A 24,667-nucleotide genomic window follows, 5' to 3' on the forward strand; every position below is an offset into this window, starting at 1 on the left:
ACCTGATCTATGTGCTTAGCCATGTCTTTTTGACTAAAATTAAGGACAGGAAAAATAAATGTAACCTCAATTTTGAGTAGCTTGTCAAATTCCAAAGTAGAGTTGACATCAATAAGATGTTAAGAATAATTCCCCAAAATTGGGAAGAGGGGTGGAAAGGTCACCCAGATTGAATTTGAACCACTGCTTAGCCATTAGCAAACAAATCTTAGAATTTTACCATATGGTACTCTGTGAGGCATTAGTGTTATCTGTTTTCAAAAAAGTTAGGGAAATAACAAACTGTCAGTTTTTATGTGTATATGTATGTTCATTTTGTTTCACTGCAGAACTTCTCAGAGTCTTTAGAAATATCACCAGGACAGGGATACAGTATGCAACAATCCCCAAATATATTCTACTTTACTTCTGTGTACCTATTAATATTTTGAAGAAAGTATTAAATACAATACAGTTGGGAAAATATTTATCGAATATCAAAATAAATTATTGGTGGATAAACAAGTTACATGTATAAAACACACCATGAAATCTAGAAGACAGTAAATGTAACTACCAAGGCCAGGGGCAGTGACTCACAACTACAATCACAGCACTCTGGGACCCCGAGAAGGGAGGATTGCTTCTCGGGCCAGGAGTTCAGGAGAAGGCTAGGAGTTCAAGACCAGCCTGGTGGCACCCTGTCTCTACACAAAAATGAAAAAATTAGCCAGGTGTGGTGATATGTGCCTGTAGGCCTAGCTACTTGGGAGGCTGAGGCAGGAGGATCACTTCAGCTGAGGAGTTCCACGCTACAGTGAGCTATGATCACACTCCAGGCTAGACAACAGAGCAAGACCCTGTCTCATAAAAATTTTTAAAACGTAACCATCAAGGCCAGGCACAGTGGCTCACGCCTGTAATCCCAGTACTTTGGGAGGCCAAGGCGGGTGGATCACCTGAGGTCAGGAGTTCGAGACCAACCTGGCCAACATGGTGAAACTGTGTCTCTACTAAAAATACAAAATTAGCCGGGCGTGGTGGCAGGTGCCTGTATGCCCAGCTACACGGGAGGGTGAGACAGGAGAATCGCTTGAACCCAGGAAGCAGAGGTTGCAGTGAGCTGAGATCACGCCATTGCACCCCAGCCTGGGCAAAAAGAGCGAAACTCCATCTCAAAAAAAAAAAAAAAATAACTATCAAATATCCTGTGGAGGTGTGCTATCTAGGGCAAAGAAAAATGGAATAAATTTTATAAAATAAAATTTTCACTTAGAAAAAGATTCACTGAAGTGTAACCAGGAAAAATTAAATTATGTCAAAGACCAACAAAAATAGAGAAAGCTTGCATGGTAAATACAATAAATGGTTGCATAAATACTATACACAAAATATATAGGGCAATGGACATGAAGAGGTTACTAAGAGAAAAGGTAACAAGTAACTTTCTTGTGTTCATCCACTATTGATCTACTTCAGCTGTTTATTCTTCAGAACCCAAAAGGAAATTCAAGCTTGGGTTATGTCACAGCCCAGCTCTTAGAATAAAAAGCAAAATTCTTAACCGGGCCTACAAGAAGCAGATGTGCAGCCTCACTTCTTCCCTCTCCAACTCACTGTGCTCCCGGCCACCCTCTTCTTTCAGTTCAGAGATGTGCACTGCAGCTCTTGCATGGACATGCTGGTCGGGCTTCTAGTTTCTTTCTCTTTGCCCTCTCACTCACTCTCTTTCCTTAGATCACTCTCACAACGCTTCAGTTCTCAAATCAGACTTTCCTTTCTCAGAAAAGCCTTCCCTGACTGCAATTTAGACTTAGAGTGAGACTCCGGGTTTAGATCAGATCCTCCTTTATGCACTCATAGCTCCCTTGCTTTCCTTCCACAGCACTTGCCTCAGTTTTTAGTTTGGCATTTGTGGGACAATTCATTAAAGTCTAATCCTCTCTCTACCTAATAAACTGTTAAGCTCCATAAGGCCAGGGATCTTGACTGTTTTGTTTTTCCTTGTATCTCCAGCACCTAGAAGGATACTGCAATTTTCTAAAAACAAAGCAACAGGGAGAACAACAAAAATACATTTAATAAATGCCAAAAAATAATGTTTGTCTTTGATGGCCATGAGATTATAGGTAATATTTTCCTTTTCCTACTTTTCTGCATTTTATATATAGTACACGTGGTAATAAAAACAAAGTTACTGATAGACCTACATTTAAATAAGTAAATGTAAGTGAAAATCAGAATTTTTAAAAAGGGGAGGTGAAACTTAACCTTATGAAGAATTAATTCAAATAGCAAACTTCTCATATATTTATCAACATGGAAAATATTCATGATACACAGCTAACTGAAAAAAAGCATACCATAATATAGTGTACCTTGTATAAAGTCATTTCTGTATAACTCGGGAAAATGCTAGAATTTCATACAACACAGTTTTAACAGTGATTATTTCTGGATAGTAGAATTGGGGTGCTTTTTGCTTTTGTGTTTTCCTACATTTTAAAATATTTTTTGTATCGTATATTTGTCAGGGAAAAAATGCTGATCTTTTTGAACAGCTATCTCCTCTTGTGCTTTTACAATACAGTTCAATTTGCAACACATTTTCAGGAACACATCAATTTTTTCAAGTAAGGGATGCCTTATGTTAAACTACCCATTTCCTACTGTGTCACATCAATTACTTTCTATGGTTTGTTTTATTAAGGAACACCTGAGCAAGGGTACCTCACATAAACTGGAATTATTATATCAATGTTTTTAAAAAGCTTTTTAGCACTGATAATATATTATATTTTTAAATAAATTGTGCTATCCCCTTCATCAATATTAATTTTCTAATACTGCAGAACTAAATGTTACTGTCATCATGTGTTATCACTTACTCTTATATCTTAAAATTTTCCCATAAAATGATTCATAATCTAAACTAAGAGGAGAAAAACAGTTTTGAAAAATGTTCTACAGAACATTATTTTTCACTTATTCCAAATAGCACAACAAGAAGGTTTGCAGGAAATGGAATGAAACCATGGTAACCAACTGAACCTATCATGAGCTATCAGATCAAAAGAACACACAGTACATTACACGTCAACGCCTACTAGCAGCATAATCCTTCCCCAGTTCCTTTTGATCCTTCTTCTTTAACATGAAAAATGCTTTCAACCAATTTTCATATTTTAAAACTGCAAAAGCCCCTTTATCAGTATCTACTATGATTCTCTGGCTTTACTCAGGAACTCTTTGGCCAAGCTCACTTTATAAGTCAACCTAATGTTTTGAGATTCAATTAGGAATTGTTGGGTGTTTTCAATCATTAGCAAAATTACATTTTTTACTTCAGTGCATTTTATCATTTTCTAAGATAGCAGCAATAGTTTCTTCACACAAAATCTTCAGAACTGTAAAGATTGTATTACCCTCTCACAGAAATCCCTTGCTTAATAGAATTTTATCAGTATTCTAAACTCAAAGCCACAATAAATTAAATAACAACTGCATTTACAGAACACAGATGAGTCCTTTTTGACTATCTGGTTGTCCATTCTATCACTGATCATCAACCTCCTCATAGGCACTGAAGCTAAACTCACAGAATCTGGCTCAACATGATCTTAAACTACCAATTAGCTAAAACTAAATAAACAAGGTAATGATGGCTTTTGTCAGGCATTAGCTGTTTATTGCATAACTATATAGTCAGGCAGACAATAGGGCAAACCTCTGCAAAGACTAGAGATCATCTTTGCTGTTACAGTTAGCCACTCCTTAATGATTTTCATTTAAAATAAAACACAATATGCACATATGCCATAAAAACAGAAGTATATTTTATGCATGACCAGTTTCTGGAAGGATAGAAAGTAATTGTGAATGGTGTTATCTCTAGGGAGTGGAACTAGAAGTATGTCACGGTGGGAAAGTACTATAATTTATCATTCTAAACACTTTTATTTCAAAATTTTTTAACCATATCTATGTGCTGCTTTTATAATAGAAATATAATAAATTACACATGCAAATACGCTTATTTTTATAAAGAATTATTGCTGTTTTACTTTGATAAGTTACACAAAGTTACCATAAAATTATTTTTATAAGTACAAATAATTACCAAGTGATCTTATAATGGGATTTTTGTTTAAATTATTAAACTTCAAATGCACTTAATTTGGCTTTTTTCTTTTGAGACTACGGGGGTGGAAAGTTAACCCTTGAGAATAAGTTGGAATAAACTTTATCTTTAAAGGCTTTAAACAAAGGTATATCTGTTTATAAAAATAGTAATGTGTTGATAACTTTAAAATCTTAATTACTAAAATGGCATTGATTTAAAAACTAAGAGTAGGCTGGGCACGGTGGCTCATGCCTGTAATCCCGGCACTTTCGGAGGCTGAGGCAGGTGGATCACCTGTGGTTGGGAGTTCGAGACCAGCCTGACCAACATGGAGAAACCCCGTCTCTACTAAAAAATACAAAATTAGCTGGGCATGGTGGCGCATGCCTGTAGTCCCAGCTACTCGGGAGGCTGAGGCAGGAGAATCGCTTGAACCCGGGAGGTGGAAGTTGTGGCACAAGATTGTGCCATTGCACTCCAGCCTGAGCAACAAGAGCAAAACTCCGTCTCAAAAAATAAATAAATAAATAATAAAAAATAAATTAAAAAAATAAAAACTAAGAGTTTACTCTTGTGTCATACCTCTTGTCAACTTAGATAAAGTGCTGCATGTTTTATGACTGTTTTTGAATTTTTTGTTTGTTTGTTTGTTTGAGATGGAGTTTCACTCGTTGCCCAGGCTTGAGTGCAATGGTGCGATCTCGGCTCACCACAACCTCCACCTCCCAGGTTCAAGGGATTCTCCTGCCTCAGCCTCCCAAGTAGCTGGGATTACAGGCATGCACCACCACACCTGGCTAATTTTGTACTTTTAGTAGAGACGGGGTTTCTCCATGTTGTTCGGGCTGGTCTCAAACTCCCAACCTCAGGTAATCTGCCCACCTTGGCCTCCTAAAGTGCTGCGATTACAGGCATGAGCCACCGTGCCCGGCCGGATATTGTTTTTAAACAAGTTACATTTCTCAGTTTTATTGCTGTTTGTTCTTGAGCAAGTTAAGCCTTGGTTTTCTCTTCTGTAAAATGGGGGAAAAATAGTATCTACCACATGGTCTTATTTTATAGATAAAACTTAATTTTCCAACCTGTTGCCAAGAACAGAGGTTACGGGTTACAAGACAGCAAACCTGCCCAGCCCTTTCAGAGGCCAAAGAGTGTCTGATACATTGAAGTCCTTGAGCCAGTCACACTGGGCCATGATCAATCTCATGCATTTACCTTAATGTACCACACATTATCACCTTGTATGGGTGCCAGAAAAAGTTTGGGTTATCTAAAAGATAATTCACATATTTACCATAATGCCTGGAAGAGTAAAGATTTGGAAATGTTAGCTAATATTATATTTATAAAACTGTTAAGTCCATTAAAAAAAATTTGGTGACTCCAAATCATTCACAGAAAAGGAATCACATTATCAACATAGGCTAGGACTGTATCTAGTTACTAAAAAACAGATCTTAAAGAGAATCTAGCATGTCTTCCACTGTACCTTAAAGCAGATACACACGAGATTCTAGTTCTTCTTTGCAAAGTAGATAACTAGAGAGACAGTCATCCTCTTTATGTACAAGTTTCTATTAGCCCCAAAATGTACTTGAAACTCAACTCTACCCTTAAATGAAATAATAAAATTTGCTTTATACAATGCCTTAAAAATACAAAAGCCAAAAATATCTTGAAATCAGCTTTTTGGCTTTCTCTACCTTCTACTTTAAATCCACTGCTATGTATGCATACTTTTGAGAGATAATTGAAGTTTGAATAGACAGAATACTAGTGAATAAAAACCATGCTGAGGATAAAAAAAAAAATTTTTTTTTTTTCTCTGAGACGGAGTCTCGCTCTGTTGCCCAGGCTGGAGTGCAGTGGCGAAATCTAGGCTCACTGCAAACTCCACCTCCCGGGTTCATGCCATTCTCCTGCCTCAGCCTCCTGAGAAGCTGGGACTACAGCTACCATGCCCGGCTAATTTTTTGTATTTTTTTAGTAGAGACAGGGTTTCACCGTGTTAGCCAGGATGGTCTCGATCTCCTGACCTCGTGATCTACCCGCTTTGGCCTCCCAAAGTGCTGGGATTACAGGTGTGAGCCACCGCGCCCGGCCAGATAAAAATGTTTTTAAATGAAATACCATTCAAGAGTAAGGTGCAAATCAATCCTTAATGAGATAGCACTTCACATATACTAGGATGTCTATAATCAAAGAGATATAACAAGTGTTGAAAAGGATGTGAAGAAACTGGAAACTTCATACACTGCTGGTGGGACTATAATGATATAACCACTTTGGAAAACCATTCCATGATTCCTCAAAAGGTTACTTTTGAGTTACAATATGACCCAGCAACTTCACTCCTAGGTATATACCCAAAAGAAATAAAAACATATGTTTATACAAAAACTTGTACACAATTTTATTCATAATAACATTATTTACAGCAGTATTATTCATAATAGCCAAAAAGTAGAAACAACTCAAATGTCCATCAACTACTGGAATATTTTTCTAATATTATTCATTAGTAAAAAGGAACAAAGTACTTATACATGCTACAACACGGATAAACTTTGAAAACATTATGCTAAGGGAAAAATGTCAGTCACGAACATATATAATGTCATTTATATGAAATGTCTAGGTTGTTTACATCAATAGAGACAAAAGTAGATTAGTGGTTGCCTAGGGCTGGGAGAGCTGAGAAACAGAAAGTGAGGGCAAATGGATGTAGAGGTTCTTTTCAGGGGGATTAAATGTTCTAAAATTGATTATGTCATAATTTTGTGAATGTACCAAAAACCACTGAACTGTACACTTGAAATAGGTGAATTGCTATGCTATATAACTGAAGAAACAGTTTTTAAAAAGTAAGATATGAGAACATGCAAAAGCCATGCTTGCAAACAGAGTAAGAAAAAAAAAAGATGCAATTTTATAATACACAGAAACAGTGCTTGGTTGCCTTCAGTAGATGTTTCATAACACTCTTTGAATAGAAGGCAGTCTTTTTTGGTCCAGGAAAAAAATGAGAAAACAGGAAGAAAAAGAATCGGTGAGGCAATTAACCCTTAACATTTTTTTCTCTAACAAGTTAACACTTTAGCAAGCAGTCATTTTAGGTTCATTGATCAAAAAAGGGTGTCTTTTTAAAAGGGGGGAAAAAATGAGGACTGGGGAGTGCATGTTTATCTGAATTTACCAAACAGAAGAAACCTTGTAGATTTTCTTCCGTCTTTTCCTCCTGGTAGTCCCAGCATTTAATCTTAATTTGTTAATTGAAAATGAGAAATAATAACTCAAAGGCTCTGAACACTCAGCCTATATATTTTAAGTTTTCTCACTCTGTAGACAGACAACACGGGAAGTCATTAATCAGAAGGCTGCTTGGTGAGCATGAGGTCCAGAGCAAGAGGAAATGAGGGATCAACTGTTGAATGGAACATTTCTCAAAGTGTGTTCCACTGAGAAAGTCCATGAAAAGGGGGTCTCATGATCAAATGAGTTTGTTATTAACAATACTCATAGGCTCTGGGAACTACTGCTGGAAAAAAAATTCAATTGATTACGTTTAATGGCAGACAGACCCATGTGGCTCCTTTCTCCTCTCCATGCCAGAGACAGCACTGCCAATGCTGGTCAAGACTCCCCTCCCGTATAGACCTTGGATGGAACAGAGGCCTCTATGACTTTTCTTTCTATTGCCCCAGGGCTGACCAATCCTTCTTCCAAGGAATTATTTAAATAAATTGATACATTCTGTTTAGTGTCAAATCTTTGGAGATTTAGGAGGTATTATCTTTTGTTTTGACCCAACGTTGCAACTAATGTCTTCATTTCTTCTCAAAATAAAAATAGCTCTTTTGGGTTTTTTTTTTTTTTCTGTTTGTAAAATGATACATGTAAAAAAAAAAATCAGGTAACTGTAAAAAAAAAAAAAATCAGGTAACTCAAAAAATACAAAGAAGTAACAATCATGTTTAAGTTAGTCACTAAGAGATAAACATCAAACATTTTGGTGATCATTCTTTTAGACACCTTTCTATTTAAGTACCCATAGGTACGAAATTTTATATAAGTAGTATGATACTATACATACTATTCTGTATAATAAATTTTATTTTTCAGATTGATAAAAGTTTTATGTTTCTGAATTTATGAAATGTGACATATTTTTAAAAGAAAATATAATTTTCCCAAACATCATGTTTTTTCAGTGTTTATCATTTGTTCTCAATTACTAAAATTTTTCCAAATAGTTCTTACGTTATTGTCAGCATAAAATCAACAGGAAAGTGCCAAGTATTGTAGGTATAAGGCATTCTCTGGAATATGTCCAAATATGCCCTGAAATATCCAGATACAGGGTTTGGGGATTATCAAGACTCTTGCACATGTCACTTTGTTCTTCTCCCAATTTAGAGAAGCTAAAATGAGTCAGATTAACAGAAATGTCTCTGGAGTTGCCAAATTTGGAGTTAACAAGTTCTCTTCAAAGTGAACCCTTTAAAATCTGTAAGGATACAGAAGCCCTTTTAAATATCAGTTCTCCATAGTCAAAGAAAAACTGCTTACTAAATTAATTATCCAAATAATTCTGGTAAAACATAGTTCCTACCACCCTTTCCACTCAGCATTCTAATTCCTCCAGCAATGATCTTTCTAAATCATAAATGTAACCCTATTGTCTTCTACTAAAAGCCTTCAATGACTCCCATTTCCTACAGATAAAGCCCAAATTCTTAAGCATGAAATTCTAGGCTCTCCTGGCACACTAAGTGCTAAAATTTCCCATACTCCCAGTCCCTCAGCAGACTGCCATACACGAAATGCTCCATGCTGTTCTACATTCCGGCACCATTTCTTCTTCGCAAAATACTTGTTTTTCATCATATTCTACCCTTTTACTTGGTAAGCCAGTCTACCTTTAAGAGCTAGCTTCAATGTCTTCTTTCTTGACCCACTTGAATAGTATCTGGCACGATATAGAAGCTCAATAAATGCTGCTCTTTTTAATAATTCAGAATCTGGAGAATTATTTCAATTGTCCAATTTAACAGTGAAGAGCAAGCCCCTCCAATTTCCATGAAAAGGCCTTGACACATATTAGTGACATACCAGGGATAAATATTTTTGGATATTAATAAAAAATCTATGGGTTTCATTATGCTAAAATTATTAATATAATTAGGTTTTCCATATCACCTTTAAAATGCTGACCTAAAGTCAGTTTGGAAAACATTTCAAATCAAATTTCTACAATATTATAGGCAAAAGAACATTATCAAAACACATTTTACAAAACTCTTTGACACCTGCCCTCACATAAAACTGTCTTTGGAACTCACACCTGGTTTTCTTACTACAGTATTTACTAAAGCTAAAATTAGATATACAACTTTAGTAAGAGATTGACCAGAGCTAAAATATTTGAAAAATTACACCATGGGTTGATCTGCCTAACAAAGAAACTGCTTTCTAAGTACAGCCTGTACTTGGCTATAGTTAACTATCTAACTGGTATACACGTTCCCTCCCTTCCTCCAACCTTCTTCCTTCACTTAAAACAAGAAAAGAAAACCAGATTTTGTTTGGTCATTCATTCTTCCTTCCAAAGCCTTACCTTCCAGAACAAGCTGACCCATTTCCCTGTTCTAAGAGCAGATGCTAGGTTAGACAAGCAATCAGTACATGCATTTCCCCGAGATGTTGCTGGTCCAAGAATGGGAAAGGCAGACTCATGTTAGCCCTATCAACCTGAAGGAAAGGATGCATACTGCAAGAGAGAAGAGAGGTTCCCTTACACTCTCCTGCTGGGCATAAACAAGAAATCTTACAATTCTGATTGCACTGGCAGCCATCTTTTGACGCAAGGAAAACCAACCTTAGACTGAAGCTGATGCTGTGACTAGCCATGAATACAAACAGAAAGATCACAAGTCCTTCATAACATCACTAGAATACTGACCATCCATGCTATTATTACATTTCTGAACTTAGTATGTGAGATATTACCTTAAATAACTTATGTCTAAGTGAGTAGAGTTTGCTTATTTTGAATGTCAGGTAATACTTGTGGCTGAAAGCATCTCAATGGATAAAGAATATGATTCTTGAAAGTGGGATGCTGCTAATAACAGAATTTTAAAGGGTCCCTTTTGCGATATACTGGAATTATTATCCCTGTTTTATAAATAGGAAACTAAAGCTTGAAAAGGTTAAATATACAAAATAAGGCAGGAAACTAGAACTCAGGTTTGTCTAATTCTAAAGTCTATACTACAACTTCATTTCCAAAGTTCTAACAGTGAGAATGGGTAACTGCAACTATTTTCTGAGAGTTTTCTTTTTAAATCTTAATTCCTTATTCTCTCTGATTTTCCTCTATCCTTTCAATCTATGCATTACATAGAAAGTGTTCCTGTTTAAGTTGTTAACATTTTAAATGTTTCTTTTTCCAGTTTTCTTCTGTAGTTTTAGTGAAATACATACAATGTTTATTTTTCTTAGTAAAAGTGAACAAATTTAGCAGGTTAAGTCATTGTGAAAAAGAAGTATTTTATGTCAAAGGGAACCAACATTGACAGACAGCCCACTAATAAGTCAAAGTTAATGCATAACTTTAGTTTTATGCCATATTAAATGTCCAACGTTGATAAAGAATTTTTTTTTTTTAATTTCCAAGAAAACTCTTGGACAGAGTCTAAACAAATGTACTCTGCAATACATGGATGACTTAGGAGAAATAATAGTAAGATCCTAATTTTAGGCTATAGTTCACCTATTTGCATTATTTTTGTTAAGGCAGGAAAAGTAAACAGCCATTAGGATAAAAATGATACAAATTTGTTGAGTTAGTAAAGGCCTTTTGGCATTTACAGCAATCCCCCCAAAAATAAAATGTTTAGATAAAAATAGCAAGAAAAAAATTAGTTCTGAATGGGTTATGATTGCATTTATACCCATAAATTGTTTGGGTTTTTATCCAGGACAGTGGTGACAATGAGAAAGTAGATATCAAATATTTAAAAGATCATTTCATATATTCACTCATATTAGCTCTCCACAAGGTTTTTCACCTTCTTAAATTTCACTATTTCCAAAAATCAAATGAAAATTCTGGAACTAAATAACATAGTATTTGACATTAAAAACTCAACGAATGGGTCTAACAGCAGATCACAAACAGCAGAAGTCAGGAATAGTAAACCAGAAAAATGGCCCATAGAAAATGTCCAAACTCAACCTAGCATTTTTTTATTTTAGTGAGAAAAACTAGAGTGTCTTATAAAACATATCTTTTAAATAATTAGTTCTAAAATGATGAAAGCCATGTGTTTTCAATCAAACCTCTTAAATTATTTTAGGTTACTTGTAACTGATATTCGCCATATCTCATTAAACTACAACGAATACAAATGTTGTCAAAATCAGCATACAGAAAATCCGAGAATCACTTTGAAACACTTCATGAGTCATAACCAAGTGCCTGGCTAGCATCTTCTTTTCAACTACACACTCTGAACACGCAAATGTCTGTCTATATGCTTCCCTTGTGTGACAAACTTTCAGAGTAAAAATCATTTTTCCTGAGTCAAGAGATGGAGCATAGGTAGAAAAGCCAGACAAGGCTCAGCCTAAAATTTAGGCTGAGATGGGGCATGGAAGAAGATGCAAATGAAGAGCAAAAAATATCTCACCCATAGAAAACCTGTCATGCCACATGGTGAAAACTTCTTTTCTGACTGCAGAAAGTTGGTAGTGTGACAGCACACATACAATACACACTCCCCTAAACAGCACCTCATAGCATTCATTAGGATCCTCAGTGGAGGGCTAGTGTCCTTTAAGTGCAGGAGAGATGCCAATGCATGAGGGAGGTGTGTTCTTTGAAACTCTGTGCCCTACTTAAACCTTACAACCTTGCTGATCACACCATCAGATTTTCACGCAGATCATTTATAGTACTGGGAAGGATAAGGCTGGACACACAGACATTTCTTAGGCAGTTACTTAACTAGTCCAGAAAGTGGCTTAGAGTTGAAAAGGAGAGGTAATTTTGAGAAATACTTAAGAAATAAGATCGTTGGTTTCGGCTGTGTGAGATGAGCAACAAAGAAAAAGTCCTCTTAATCATTATCATACAGGTACAGCACCCAGGGCTTGCCAGGGTCCAAGAAAAGTGAAAAATACGGAAATATAAAAAATATGAAATATGAAAAGAAAGGTATGGCTCCAAAACACAAAAAAAGAAAATTATAAAACTAAAGTTAATTTCAAAAGCAATTTACATAAAATCCTTACACAATTTTCACAGCAGAAAATATGTATTTGATACGAAGTATGGTGTGTAGTATAATGTAAGGTAGGGGCCTCTGGATGAATAGTGCCAGGCCTTACAAATACAATAAAATACACCTAAAAGAAAAACTGAAAATAATTTCTTAGTTTCTGTCTTATGGAATTGACTGAATAATAATGTGACCAGCTAATAAAGGAAATATAGATATCACAGCACATTGGGGAGAAAAGTGTTGAGTTCAGTTTGAGATATACTGAGATTGAGGTGCCTATGAGGAATCAAGTTCAAGGACTTATTCCTAATTTTAGAGCCCCTAGTTGACACAGTAAATGCATAAATAACACTGATGGGTATAAAATAGACAAACTGGCTACCCCTTAATGGATTACATGTATGTTAAAAACAAATTGATGTGAACTGGGAGAATCACCAGTTGAAATGGGAGTATCAGATAAGAATAATACATATATCAGTGCAACTTCTATTTCAGACTTTGCTTAACACTTCCTAGCCATACATCAAGTTTAAAACAAGGAAAATGTCAATCATATTTGGGCACATAAATTACTCAAGGTATATTGTGAGTAAAATTCCTCTATCTATGACCATTACAGCCCCTTTTTACTCACTATTATTTCTTTTCCAAGTAATGATTTTATGGCAATTTTCAGTAACAAAAGAAAGACTGTAAGTTACCCCAGAGATATTAATTTGAAACATTTCCATCAAGATTTACTGGGCCAAAGTGAATGGGAAGTGATTATAAATGTAAAGCCATGAGTAGAATGGGAGAGTGCAAGAAGGCAGGAATGAGAAAGAGATATGAAGGTCTGGGTGCTACTTTTCTCCAAGCTAAATCCTTAGCCTTCAAGTATTTGCTGGTATCAGCTGGTGAAAACTGTGTGACAGATATAAGATGACAGGCAATGTGGTAATGTGGTGAAAGTACTTGAATTTTGTAGTTAGGAAAAACTGAGTTCAAATTAAAGTTTTATAACTTCCATGTGATCCTGGAGAAATGCAGGGGAAATGGCAACCAAAAGGAAAGAAAGAGAGGCTTCTGTTTCTCATTTTACCTCACCTTCTTCCTTCCTTATTCTGGACCGTTTACATCAAGGCTGTTTACCATAGATAATCAGATGACCAGACTATTCGGAAATAAGGTGGTGAAGAATTCTAGAATTATAATATGTTAGGAGTAGAAAGATGAAGAAACCAACTTCAAGAAATTCTGTGATTTGCCCCAAATCAGTCTTCTAATTCAATTAATGGTAAATTGAATAGGTATTTGAATTGCCATACCAGAATTTTTTTCCTGTATACCACAATTTAAACCTGAAAAAAACAGTATAATTAAGTAATTGAAGTGGAATTTACACTTTATAATTTACCATAAAAAGCAAATTTCCATGAACTCCTGTGACAAGCTCTATTCTCCAAGTATTCAATTATTTCAGCATTCAGTATGAAATAATACTGAATTGTATTCATTCTATTTAATAGAAAGATTAATATCAAATCTTGTGGACAGGAATCAGAGCAGGCCCTGCTCGCTCACACAGGTATAAGTGATTGGAGAAGGAATTAGACATGTTAGTCCTAAACATTAACATCAACTTTCTATCCTCTATTTGTGACTACCAAAAGAAATTTCATATATTTGACCTCTGTCTTCAGAAGTCTCTGCTTTTAAGTCTTTTCCAAATAGATGAATGTATATATGAATGAACAAATAAAGGGATGAACAAAGACAACGGATAAATATTCCAAGCCTTTGGTGAGGCAGCAATGTAGAATGATTAAGAGCAAAGACCCCGAAGTCAGACAATCTGGGTCCAAATAGCAGCAGCACAAGTTATTAAATGTGTGACCTTCATCAAGTTACTCAATCTCCATCCAGGTCTTCTGTTTCCTCATCTGTAAAATGGGGGTAATAACAATACATAGAGTTGTTGCGAGGATTAAATGAGGTAAGAGGCCTGGCATAAGGTAAGTCCAGTGGATAAGTATGCTCTTGTATTATTGTTCTTACAAGTTGGGTTATTATTGCAGGGTTAGCAGGAGTATTTGTTTCTGGGCACTGTACTGTAAGCCAAAACACTAAGTGAAGCTCAGCTGATAGGGAAGAGCCAAGAGCTCCCAAGAAAAACTGTTCCAACCAAAAGGCAACCTAAGAGAAATGGCACTGACTTTAGCTTTATGAGTTATGAAGATCTTTTCTCTTGATCTCTTTCCTTATTCAAGAAATTGACGGAAGCCGACAAGCAAGACAAACAGGAAAGAAGGGGTAAGATGGAATGGAAGGAAGCAGCTACCACAAAATGCTTTAAAAGCTTTTCAGGCCGGGTGTGGTAGTTCACGCCTATAATCCCAGCACTTTGGGAGGCCAAAGTGGGTGACACGAAGTCAAGAGATCGAGACCATCCTGGCCAACATGGTGAAACCCCGTCTCTACTAAAAATGCAAAAATTAGCTGGGCGTAGTGGCACACGTCTGTAATCCCAGCTACTCGGGAGGCTGAGGCAGGAGAATAGCTTGAACCCGGAAGCAGAGGGGGTTGCAGTGAGCCGAGATCGTGCCACTGCACTCCAGCCTGGCAACACAGTGAGATTCCATTTAAAAAAAAAAAAAAAAAAAAAGTTTTTCTATTCTTAATTACTGAGTGTTACCATTCACGAGGAATTTTTAAAGGGTCTCAAAGCTATTAAAATGGTAATTAGATCCCAAGAAAACAAGAACCAATTCAATTACATGCTGGATGCTTTTAAAATTTAAAGCCCTATATTAAGAGAGTTTTAAATAAAGCACAGTAGTAATTGCAGGCCCATGACCAACCTTAAAGCCAAAGTGTAGGTCCCTGGCTGCCGCTGGCTCTCCCGGATGAGGTAGCTCCCCTCAGCCACAATCAAGAGCTGGTCGGCTGCTTCTCTGGAGATCATGCCATGAAACCTAAGAAACAAAGTCTATTCAGAAACTGTGCTTTCTACATTTTTCAATAAAACAAGATAAAACAACGTCCCACCACCACCACCTTCTCTTGTTGTTTTCAAGACAAAGTACTGCCACATAATGGAAGGGAAGCACTTGGGTTTAACTATGCTTGTGTTTCTCTGGACCTGGCCCCCAGCCAGCTTCTCTGTGGTGATAAGAACAGCACCAAAGTACTACCCAATCCAGTTAACAACCATGGAATCAAAATTCACATCCACCTAAGGGAAGATCAACCACCTCTCTCAAGAGGACAATTCCTTTCTTACGTATCCATTTAACCATATGGCTTGCTAAAGAAAAGAAAAAAAAAAAACCACAGAAATGTATCCTATTTTCCTTTCTTCCCATTAGTAGCACTGCTCCAAAATTTTGGCTGAGTCTATGTTGGCAATTTTCCAGGACCCTGGGTTGTCCTTAATTGGCATGATTGCCCAATAATGTGCATAATCTGCATTACTGAACACTCAAGCCCAAAGCAAACAACTATAATACTTGTTTTCATTCCCTGCTAAAACCTTATCTTTGATTAACATAGAAAAATAGAGAAAAAATAAACACAAATAACATGCTCTTTACACAAACACAGATGAACCTATAACAATCTGGCATAAAACACTGAAAAAAATGTCAGTTGTGACACATATTAAAAATAAAAAGCCACCTTACATTTTTATAGCGATTTACAATTTACAAAGAACCTATATGTCCTTCTATAACTCAAAGATAATGAAGGAATTCAGGACATGTCACCCCAAAATATGCCACTTTGCTGTATCGAGTATTTTGAGCTAAAGGCACTTCAAAAACATCAAATGCAGACACAGGCTTTCTCTGACTCTCCCTATCTACCTAAAGATAGATCATCCAAAAGGAACTCAACTGTTACCAATGTCCTCCCATGAGTTTCAGCAACCGGGGAAGACTGACTCTTATGGAGGAGAGAAGACTAAAAGTCGACAACACACTCATACAAACTCTGTCACAAACTATCATTTACCTTCCCGTAAATGGCCAGAAACTTCCCTCCCATTCCCCTGTTATGATGGCATACAAACTCTCAAATCTCACTTTTTGGAGTGGGATTCACTTTATTTTTTTCTGTGATGCCCCTGTGCAAGTAGTATTAAAAATTAATAAATTTGTATACCTTCTCTCCTGTTAATCTGCCTATTGTTTATTTCATAGACCCAGCTCTCAAACATAGGAGGGTAGAGGGAAAGTCTTTCCTCCCCTACAATAACTGCAATGACTCATTGCTCAAAAGAAATTTTGCAGCTTTTACTGGTACTAAAGAAACAATAGTCACTTGAATTTGGAATGATACATTTAAAAGGCGTTGAAATGGCACCTTAATAATTCAGGAACATTACTAGGGGCAAGAGGAAATTTTCTGGAGTTTTTCTTGATAGGGATGGTTCAGTCTCTCAATTTAAGTCTTCAAACAGTTCACAGTAGGCATGTTCAAATCATGACAGCTAGGTTTACAATGGGCTCCTAAATTTCTTATCTCCATAAATTTCCCAATCTTTGAGAACTAGGTCCAAAGGCTAATGCTTTGAATCTGCTGCAGGCAAGGAGATGGTAACCTATCCCTTGCTATTTAGCACGTTGGTATATATTTTAACTTTACATAATATCAAATAATACAGTTGGTAAAATATAGTTATCTATCTGTTTAAAAATTCAATTAACTGGCTGGGCGCAGTAGCTCACGCCTGTAATGCCAGCACTTTGGAAAGTCGAGGTGGGTGGATCAACTGAGGTCAGGAGTTAGAGACTAGCCTGCCCAACATGGTGAAACCCCGTCTCCACTAAAAACACAAAAAGTTAGCTGGGTGTGGTGGCAGTTGCCTGTAGTCCCAGCTACTCGGGAGGCTGAGGTGGGAGAACTGCCTGAACCCAGGAGGTTTTGTAATTTTTAAAACCTCATTGCAGGCCGGGTGCGGTGGCTCACGCCTATAATCCCAACACTTTGGGAAGCTGAGATGGGTGGATCACCTGAGGTCAAGAGTTCAAGACCAGCCTGACCAACACGGTGAAACCCCGTCTGTCCTAAAAACACAAAAAATTAACGAGGCATAGTGGCGGGCACCTGTAATCCCAGTTACCTGGGAGGCTGAGGCAGGAGAATCGCTTGAACCCGGGAGGTGGAGGTTATAGTGAACCGAGATCGCACCATTGCACTCCAGCCTGGGCGACAAAAGCGAAACTCCATCTTAAAAAAAAAAAAAATTCAATTAACTTAAAAGAAAATCAAACTAAAGAAAACAAATTCTGAAACAAAACTTGACAATATATTTAAAGAATTTTAAAATTATTTGCACAAGTTGATCAAAAATTTCTAACCCCCAAGACCCCACGTACTGAGATGTTTCATATGATATGGTGTTACTTCCAATAGTATAGTTTAAAAGCAACCTATTATACCAAAAGCAGAATGACTATATAAATTACAATACAACCTTAATTTTGAAATCACCCTTTCCTCAACTCATAGGTGTGCATCTGTAATCCATTTCTAAGTCTTGAAAACATAAAGAATTTTAAATAATTTAAAAATATTTATAATGTATACTTTTATCTGATATGATCTCCAGTCATAAAAAACAAACAATTTTGAGGAATGATGAGATTATGAGTGATTTTTATTCTTTTCCCCAAAGTGCTACATTTCTGTTTTTCAATAACCTGAAAAATTAAGGACTTTAAAAATCATTGCATTTTTCACAAAACAGAAAAATGCTCATTGTCAATTTTAAATGGAACAATCGGGCTATAAAATGATATGTATAATATCTCAATTTGGTTCATATCCATTAGGAAAACATTTCTTCAGATAGTAATACTTCAAACTGTTAACATTAGTTGTTTCTGAGTAGCATGAATTATTATATTTTTCTCATAATAAAGATAATACATACTATTTAAGAAAATCTGAAAAATAAAAATATATAGAATAAATCACCCACATCCCACTGTACATACATGTGTGTGTATATATGTATCTATATACCTAATATATATGTACACAAAAACACAAATATGTACATTTTCCTCATATACATCTAAGATTACTTACTTGTACGGTTTGCATCCTTAACATTATTGCATGTACATTTTCCCATGTTATTTTCTTATTTATACTTGTCTTTATTGTCTATATTGTTCACCAATTAGATCACATTTGAAATTTTTAAGAAATAAATGCAACTCCACCAAACTTGAATACTTCATCTTGCTTTCATTTAAAAGCATCCATTTACCCTGTCTGTCTTACATATGCCAATCTATAAAACGTTTTCTAATAATCCATACTTACTCTCTTCCATAATACTTTGGTCTGTTTTCCACCTATCGGGAAAGCAAAAAAACAGGCATATTTGTAAAAATGCAAATGTGCAGAACATAACTCAACATTTTGTGCATGTGACAAAGTAAAGCATATATTAAAAAAAAGAATTCAAATAACAGAGTATGGAGTCCCAGTTCTACCAGCAAGTTACCTGTGCCATTTGGACTGGTCACTTCATCTCTCCAGACCTATTTCTTATTTATAAAATGCTGTATATGTAGTTGGACTAAACTATCTTTAGTTTCTAGAATTTAACGAGCTGAAAAAAATTTCACTTTATTCAAGAGTAAAATACAACACCCCAAAACATATAGCCACAATTGTGACACACTCAATTGCAGCTTTCTCCCCCATCCTCCCCTGCTATTCCTCTCCTTCTTGCTCCAGACTCTCCATTCTGTTAGCATTTCCATATACTCTTACCCTTCTGTTGTCCCATCATCTCTTCCCTCACCACAGCTTATCAGGGCATGTGTGTTGGCTATAGCTAAGAAAAGCCCCAGCAAGATAAATGCCCAGGAATTTTCACAGGAAGATAGACAGCATTCAAAATACACTCACTGAACAGCAAATATGTGACAGGCATTGTTCTACCTGCAGGGACACATTACTGTATAAGACCAAAATTCTTTTGGAACTTACATTCTAATAGTGACAGACAGACAATAAAGAAGCTTTAAAAAGAAAATAGAAAGTAAGAGTAAGTACTATAATGAAAATAGGAGTGGGTAACAAAAGGGAAGACTAGTGAGGTACTTATTAAGCTGAGGTACTTATTAAGCTGGGTGGTTAGCAAAGCTCTCTCTGAGATGACATTTAAAGTGAGTCCTGAATGACAAGATGCCAACTCCGACTACAAAATCATAGGAACAGCAAAAAAGCTTTTCCCTAGTAGGTACTTTGATGACACCATGTACTATGTTATTGAGCTCTTGCTATTTACTATGTGTTTTAGTTACATTTAAAGATCATTGAATCCTCAAAATAAGATAGGAATTATTCTACTTTGTCTTTATGAAACAGTATTATCATCCTCATTTTATTTATTTTTCTGGGCAAAATTCACCTTTTCTTTCAAATGTACTTATAACTAACAAATAAAAGGGGTGTGTGAATGTATTATGGTATATGGCATGATGTTTTGATATTTGTATATATTGTGGAATGGCTAAAATAAGCTAATTAACACACACATTACTTCACATACGTTTTTTTTTTTTGTGGTTAGAACACATAAAATTTACCCTCAGCAATTTTCAAGTATATAATACATTGTTATTAACTATAGTCACTAAGTTGTACAACAGCTCTTTTGAACATATTCCTCCAACCTAAATGAAATTTTGTATCCTTTAACCAATATCTCCTGAATTCCCACCCCAACCACGTTCTTTCCTTCTCCTTCCCTCTGCCCCGATAACCACTATTCTACTTCTTGCTACTACGAATTCAACATGTTTAGATTCCACAAGTGAGATCATGCAGTATTTGTCTTTCTGGGCCTGCTTTGTTTCACTTAACATAAGGTCCTCTAAGTTCATCCGTGTTGTTGCAAATGACAGGACTTCCTTTGGTATTCAATTTGAAATAAACAGTATTCCATTGTATACTGAAATGGAATATACAGTATTCCATTATGTATATATACACCACATTTTTTTATCCATTCATTCACTGATGAACACTTAGGTTGGTTCCATATCTTGAATACTATGAATAATGCTGCAAGGAACATGGGAGTGCAGATATTTCATCAACATATTAATTTCCTTTCCTTTGGGTATACACCAACTAGTGAGATTGCAGAATCATGGTAGTGGAGAAACTGAGCATCGGAGAGATTACATAACTTATTCAAGGTTACTTGTTCAAGTGGTGGGGCTCAAGGCACAATTAGGATTCTTACTCAAAAATGGCAAAAAGGGAACAAGCCCTCTGTTTATTTGACACTGACTCATTTGAATTTGGTTAAATATGGCAGTTCCCAAAGCAACTCAAAGCCTATCTTTTCAGTGATCTTCTCCCTTAGTTCTGCATACAGCTTGAGTGCCAATATCAAGTCTGATACTGTTTTCAGCAAACTTGATATAGTTACTCACAGCATAGAAAAACTTTTGCATAAAAGTTTTTGCATAAAAGATGATGCAATAAAAAATTATGCACCATCTATAGCAGTGATCCCCAACATTTTTGGCACCAGGGACTGGTTTTGCGGAAGACAATTTTTCCATGGACCAGGGCAGGAGTGGGGGTATGGTTTCAGGATGATTCAAGCACATTGCACTTACTGTGCACTTTATTTCTATTATTATTATATACTCACCATAATGTAGAATCAGTAGGAGCCCTGAGCTTGTTTTCCTGCAACTAGACGGCCCCATCTGGGGGTGATGGGAGACAGTGACAGATCATCAAGCATTGGATTCTCATAAGGGGCATGCAACCTAGGTCCCTTGCATGTGCAGTTCACAATAGGGTTCGCGTTCCCATGAGTCTAATATGGCCGCCGATCTGAGAGGAGGCGGAGCTCAGGCAATAATGTGGGCAATGGGGAGCGGCTGTAGTTGAAGCTTCGCTGGCTCACCTACCATTCACCTCCTGCTGTGCAGCCTGGTTCCTAACAGGCCACAGAGTGGTACTGGTCCATGGCCTGGGGATTGGGGACACCTAAACTATAACATACCCTACTGGCTTATCAGATTCTAGGCCAGTGCCTTTTGTCTGAGCTATTTTGGTACTGCCTAAGTTGTAGGTAACTAATAGATACATTTTTTCCTGCATATTGGCGGTTGAACTGACTTTTTCCCTACCCTCTCTCCGAGTGGAAAAACTAGTTTTGTCTCCATGTGCAATTCATCTCAATATTCCTTGACTCCATGTAAGAGTTTTTGGAGTTTTCCTTTCAACCGATTATAACATCTGCCTACTTCTCTCATATTTTATGAGTAAAATAATTTTTAATATGTGTTCATTTTCATATCTATAGGAGAGTCATGATTTTAACTTTTCATTAAAATTATACTGTATTAGTCCATCCTCACACTGTTAATAAAGGCATACATGATGAAACTGGGTAATTTATAAAGGAAAGAGGTTTAATTAACTCACAGTTCCGCATGGCTGGGGAGGTTTCAGGAAACTTACAATTATGGCAGAAGGGGAAGCAAACAGGTCCTTCTTCATATGGCAGTAACAAGGAGAAGTGCCAAGCAAAAGAGGGAAAAGCCCCTTATAAAACCATCAGATCTCGTGAGAACTCACTCACTATCACGAGAACTCCATGAAGGTAACTGCTCCCATGATTCAATTACCTCCCACTGGGTCCCTCGCCCAACACATGGGAATTATGGGAACCACAATTCAAGATAAGATTTGGGTGAGGACACAGCCAAACCATATCATATACTTAAATAATACTTTATCCCTCATGAATCTTCTGTTATCTGTGAGGTTGTAGTCAGGTTATTTATTATCTTCCCGAAGTAAGTTCCACCTGATTTGGCCTTGTTCCATAATAATTTCTCTGCTTATAAAACTCAGTGTACTAAGAATATGTCAGCTGGCTCCTACAGCTACAGATGATGGCTATTCTAGTTTTAGTACAGAGCTTACAGAGTGGGGTCAGGCAACTGCTTGAGAATAAACCTTTGCTTACGAAGATGAAACTTCAATGTTTAAGTCTTAGATAATTAATTTTCTATAGCATTACATGATAAAATGTTACTCAAAAGAACCATTTAGCAGTGTCCTTTCCAACTAAAAATGTGAAATGCTCAGTATTTACTCTAAATGAAGATATACATGCACATGTACACATGAAAACATGAATAAGAATGTTCTCATATGCACTGTTCATAGTCATTTTTAAAATGGGTTAGTCAGGCATGGTGGCTCATACCTGTAATCCCAGCACTTTGAGAGACCAAGGTAGGAGAACTGCTTGAGGCCACAAGCTCAAGTCTAGCCTGGCAACACAGCAAGACCCCTATCTCTACAAAATATTTTAAAATATTTTTTTGGTGGTGGCACATGCCTGTAGTCCTAGCTACTCAGGAGGCTGAGATGAGAGGACTGCCTGAGCCCAGGAGGTTGAGGCTGCAGTGAGCCATGATCACATCACTGCACTCTCAGCCTGAGTGACAGAGTAAGACCCTGTCATTCATTTATTCATTCATTCACTCATACATACATAAAAAAAGAAATATTTTAAATATACACCAATAGGGCAATAACTAACCTGATTTATAATGTAAATAATATACACAGTTTGAAGGAATAATGTAGATCTATCGAGACTAACATGGCAAAATCATTAAGACAAACGATTGAATACAAATATAAATTATGAAATAACAATACAGAATGACACCGTTTAGGAAAAAGCACATACACACGTAATATGTATTTATGGCATAAATAGAGATCTGGAAGTATGCATACCAAATTCAAATTGTTACCTCAAGGAAAGTGGGTGGAGAACAGACCTGAGGGGGCCAAGGAAAAGGTATAAAAGGAATTTCAATCTTGACCATAATATCATAACTCTTAAAGAAAAATGTATTCGTACATTAATTATATACCTAATATCGCCTTTAACAATATAATTTTTTTTTTTTTTTTTTTTTGAGACGGAGTCTCGCTCTGTCACCCAGGCTAGAGTGCAGCGGCTTGATCTCGGCTCACTGCAAGCTCCGCCTCCTGGGTTCACGCCATTCTCCTGCCTCAGCCTCCCGAGTAGCTGGGACTACAGGCGCCCGCCACCATGCCTGGCTAATTTTTTGTATTTTTAGTAGAGACGGGGTTTCACCGTGTTAGCCAGGATGGTCTCCATCTCCTGGCCTTGTGATCCACTCACCTTGGCCTCCCAAAGTGCTGGGATTACAGGCGTGAGCCACTGCACCCAGCCAACAATATAAATTAAGATTAGCTTTTGTGTAACCTAATATCGAAGCTTGAGACACATTAGAATGCGGTCCCCCAACATTTTGAGAAGAGATCACGACCTTTCCTTCAAATCATGAGATCTTTGCAGGTAGTTGAAGGTATATGGCACTGAGGTTAAAGGAGAGTTTTTGAAAATACTCTACTTATCAAGGAAAATCCTGGACAAGTACAAAGAAGTGTGACAGTAGTGAGATTGGTGGCTGCAAATGGTGTGGCAATCCATTACATTTCCCAATCCAAGACAAATACTGATTATTTATTCAATAGTCTTACAGTAAGTCCATAATCTGCTTCCATTAACTGCCTAAGTAATCATCTTCAGAAAACAATTGATTATGGTCTTACATTACTAAATAATTATTTGCTTTACCCAAAATAATTTTGAATTAAAGGAAATTAGGTAAGCACTGATAATTAAGAGTATTTTTATATATAATAAGCACTATATCAAAAATAAAATTCACACACCAATTTCATCTTTCCTGTATTTTTATAATTGAAATGTCAATCAAAACTTGAGATTTTTTTTCTCTCATGTCTAGATAGTAAAGGGGATCACAATATACTACCCTAAAACATGCTACATTGGCATAAGAATTATTTTAAACTGAAGGCAATTTAGAAACATCAAACATAGACACTTTCTGTACTCCCCCTTTCTGTCTAAAAACATAGCATAAATTCCCTTTTGTAAAAGAAATTTACATTTGTAAAGAAAATTTCCATATGCAAAGATGTACTCTTCTACCATACTAGGAAGAGGAAACCAACTCCAGAGACAATTCTTATCTCCTGAGATGACCTGAGTCTGCATAACAAATCTTACTAAAAATTCTTATTTATCACATATTTCCTTCCCACAACTTACCACCTGCCAAGCCCAAATCCCTTTTTCTTTGTCTAGTCTCTTATCTCTATCACCCTTTGTTAAAATGGTATATAACCCCCAAGTCTAACTGCCTCCTTGGTGTTTTCACTTCTT

At 36.5% G+C, this 24,667-nt stretch overlaps 1 protein-coding gene across 1 annotated transcript in view; it reads right to left on the bottom strand.

The window, feature by feature from the left end:
• The window catches only part of CHN1 (chimerin 1), a 211,193-nt gene that overhangs the window by 100,363 nt on the left and 86,163 nt on the right, over nucleotides 1-24,667 (bottom strand). Inside the window, exons 4-5 of the mRNA XM_034954540.3 lie at nucleotides 18,709-18,740; nucleotides 15,234-15,347 (exon numbers count right to left, since the gene is read on the bottom strand). Coding sequence (XP_034810431.2) covers nucleotides 15,234-15,347; nucleotides 18,709-18,740 — 146 coding nt within the window. The remainder of the gene's footprint in view (nucleotides 1-15,233; nucleotides 15,348-18,708; nucleotides 18,741-24,667) is intronic.

This window comes from Pan paniscus, chromosome 13 (assembly GCF_029289425.2).
Source record: "Pan paniscus chromosome 13, NHGRI_mPanPan1-v2.0_pri, whole genome shotgun sequence".
In the NCBI taxonomy this organism is placed as follows: Eukaryota; Metazoa; Chordata; class Mammalia; order Primates; family Hominidae; genus Pan; species Pan paniscus.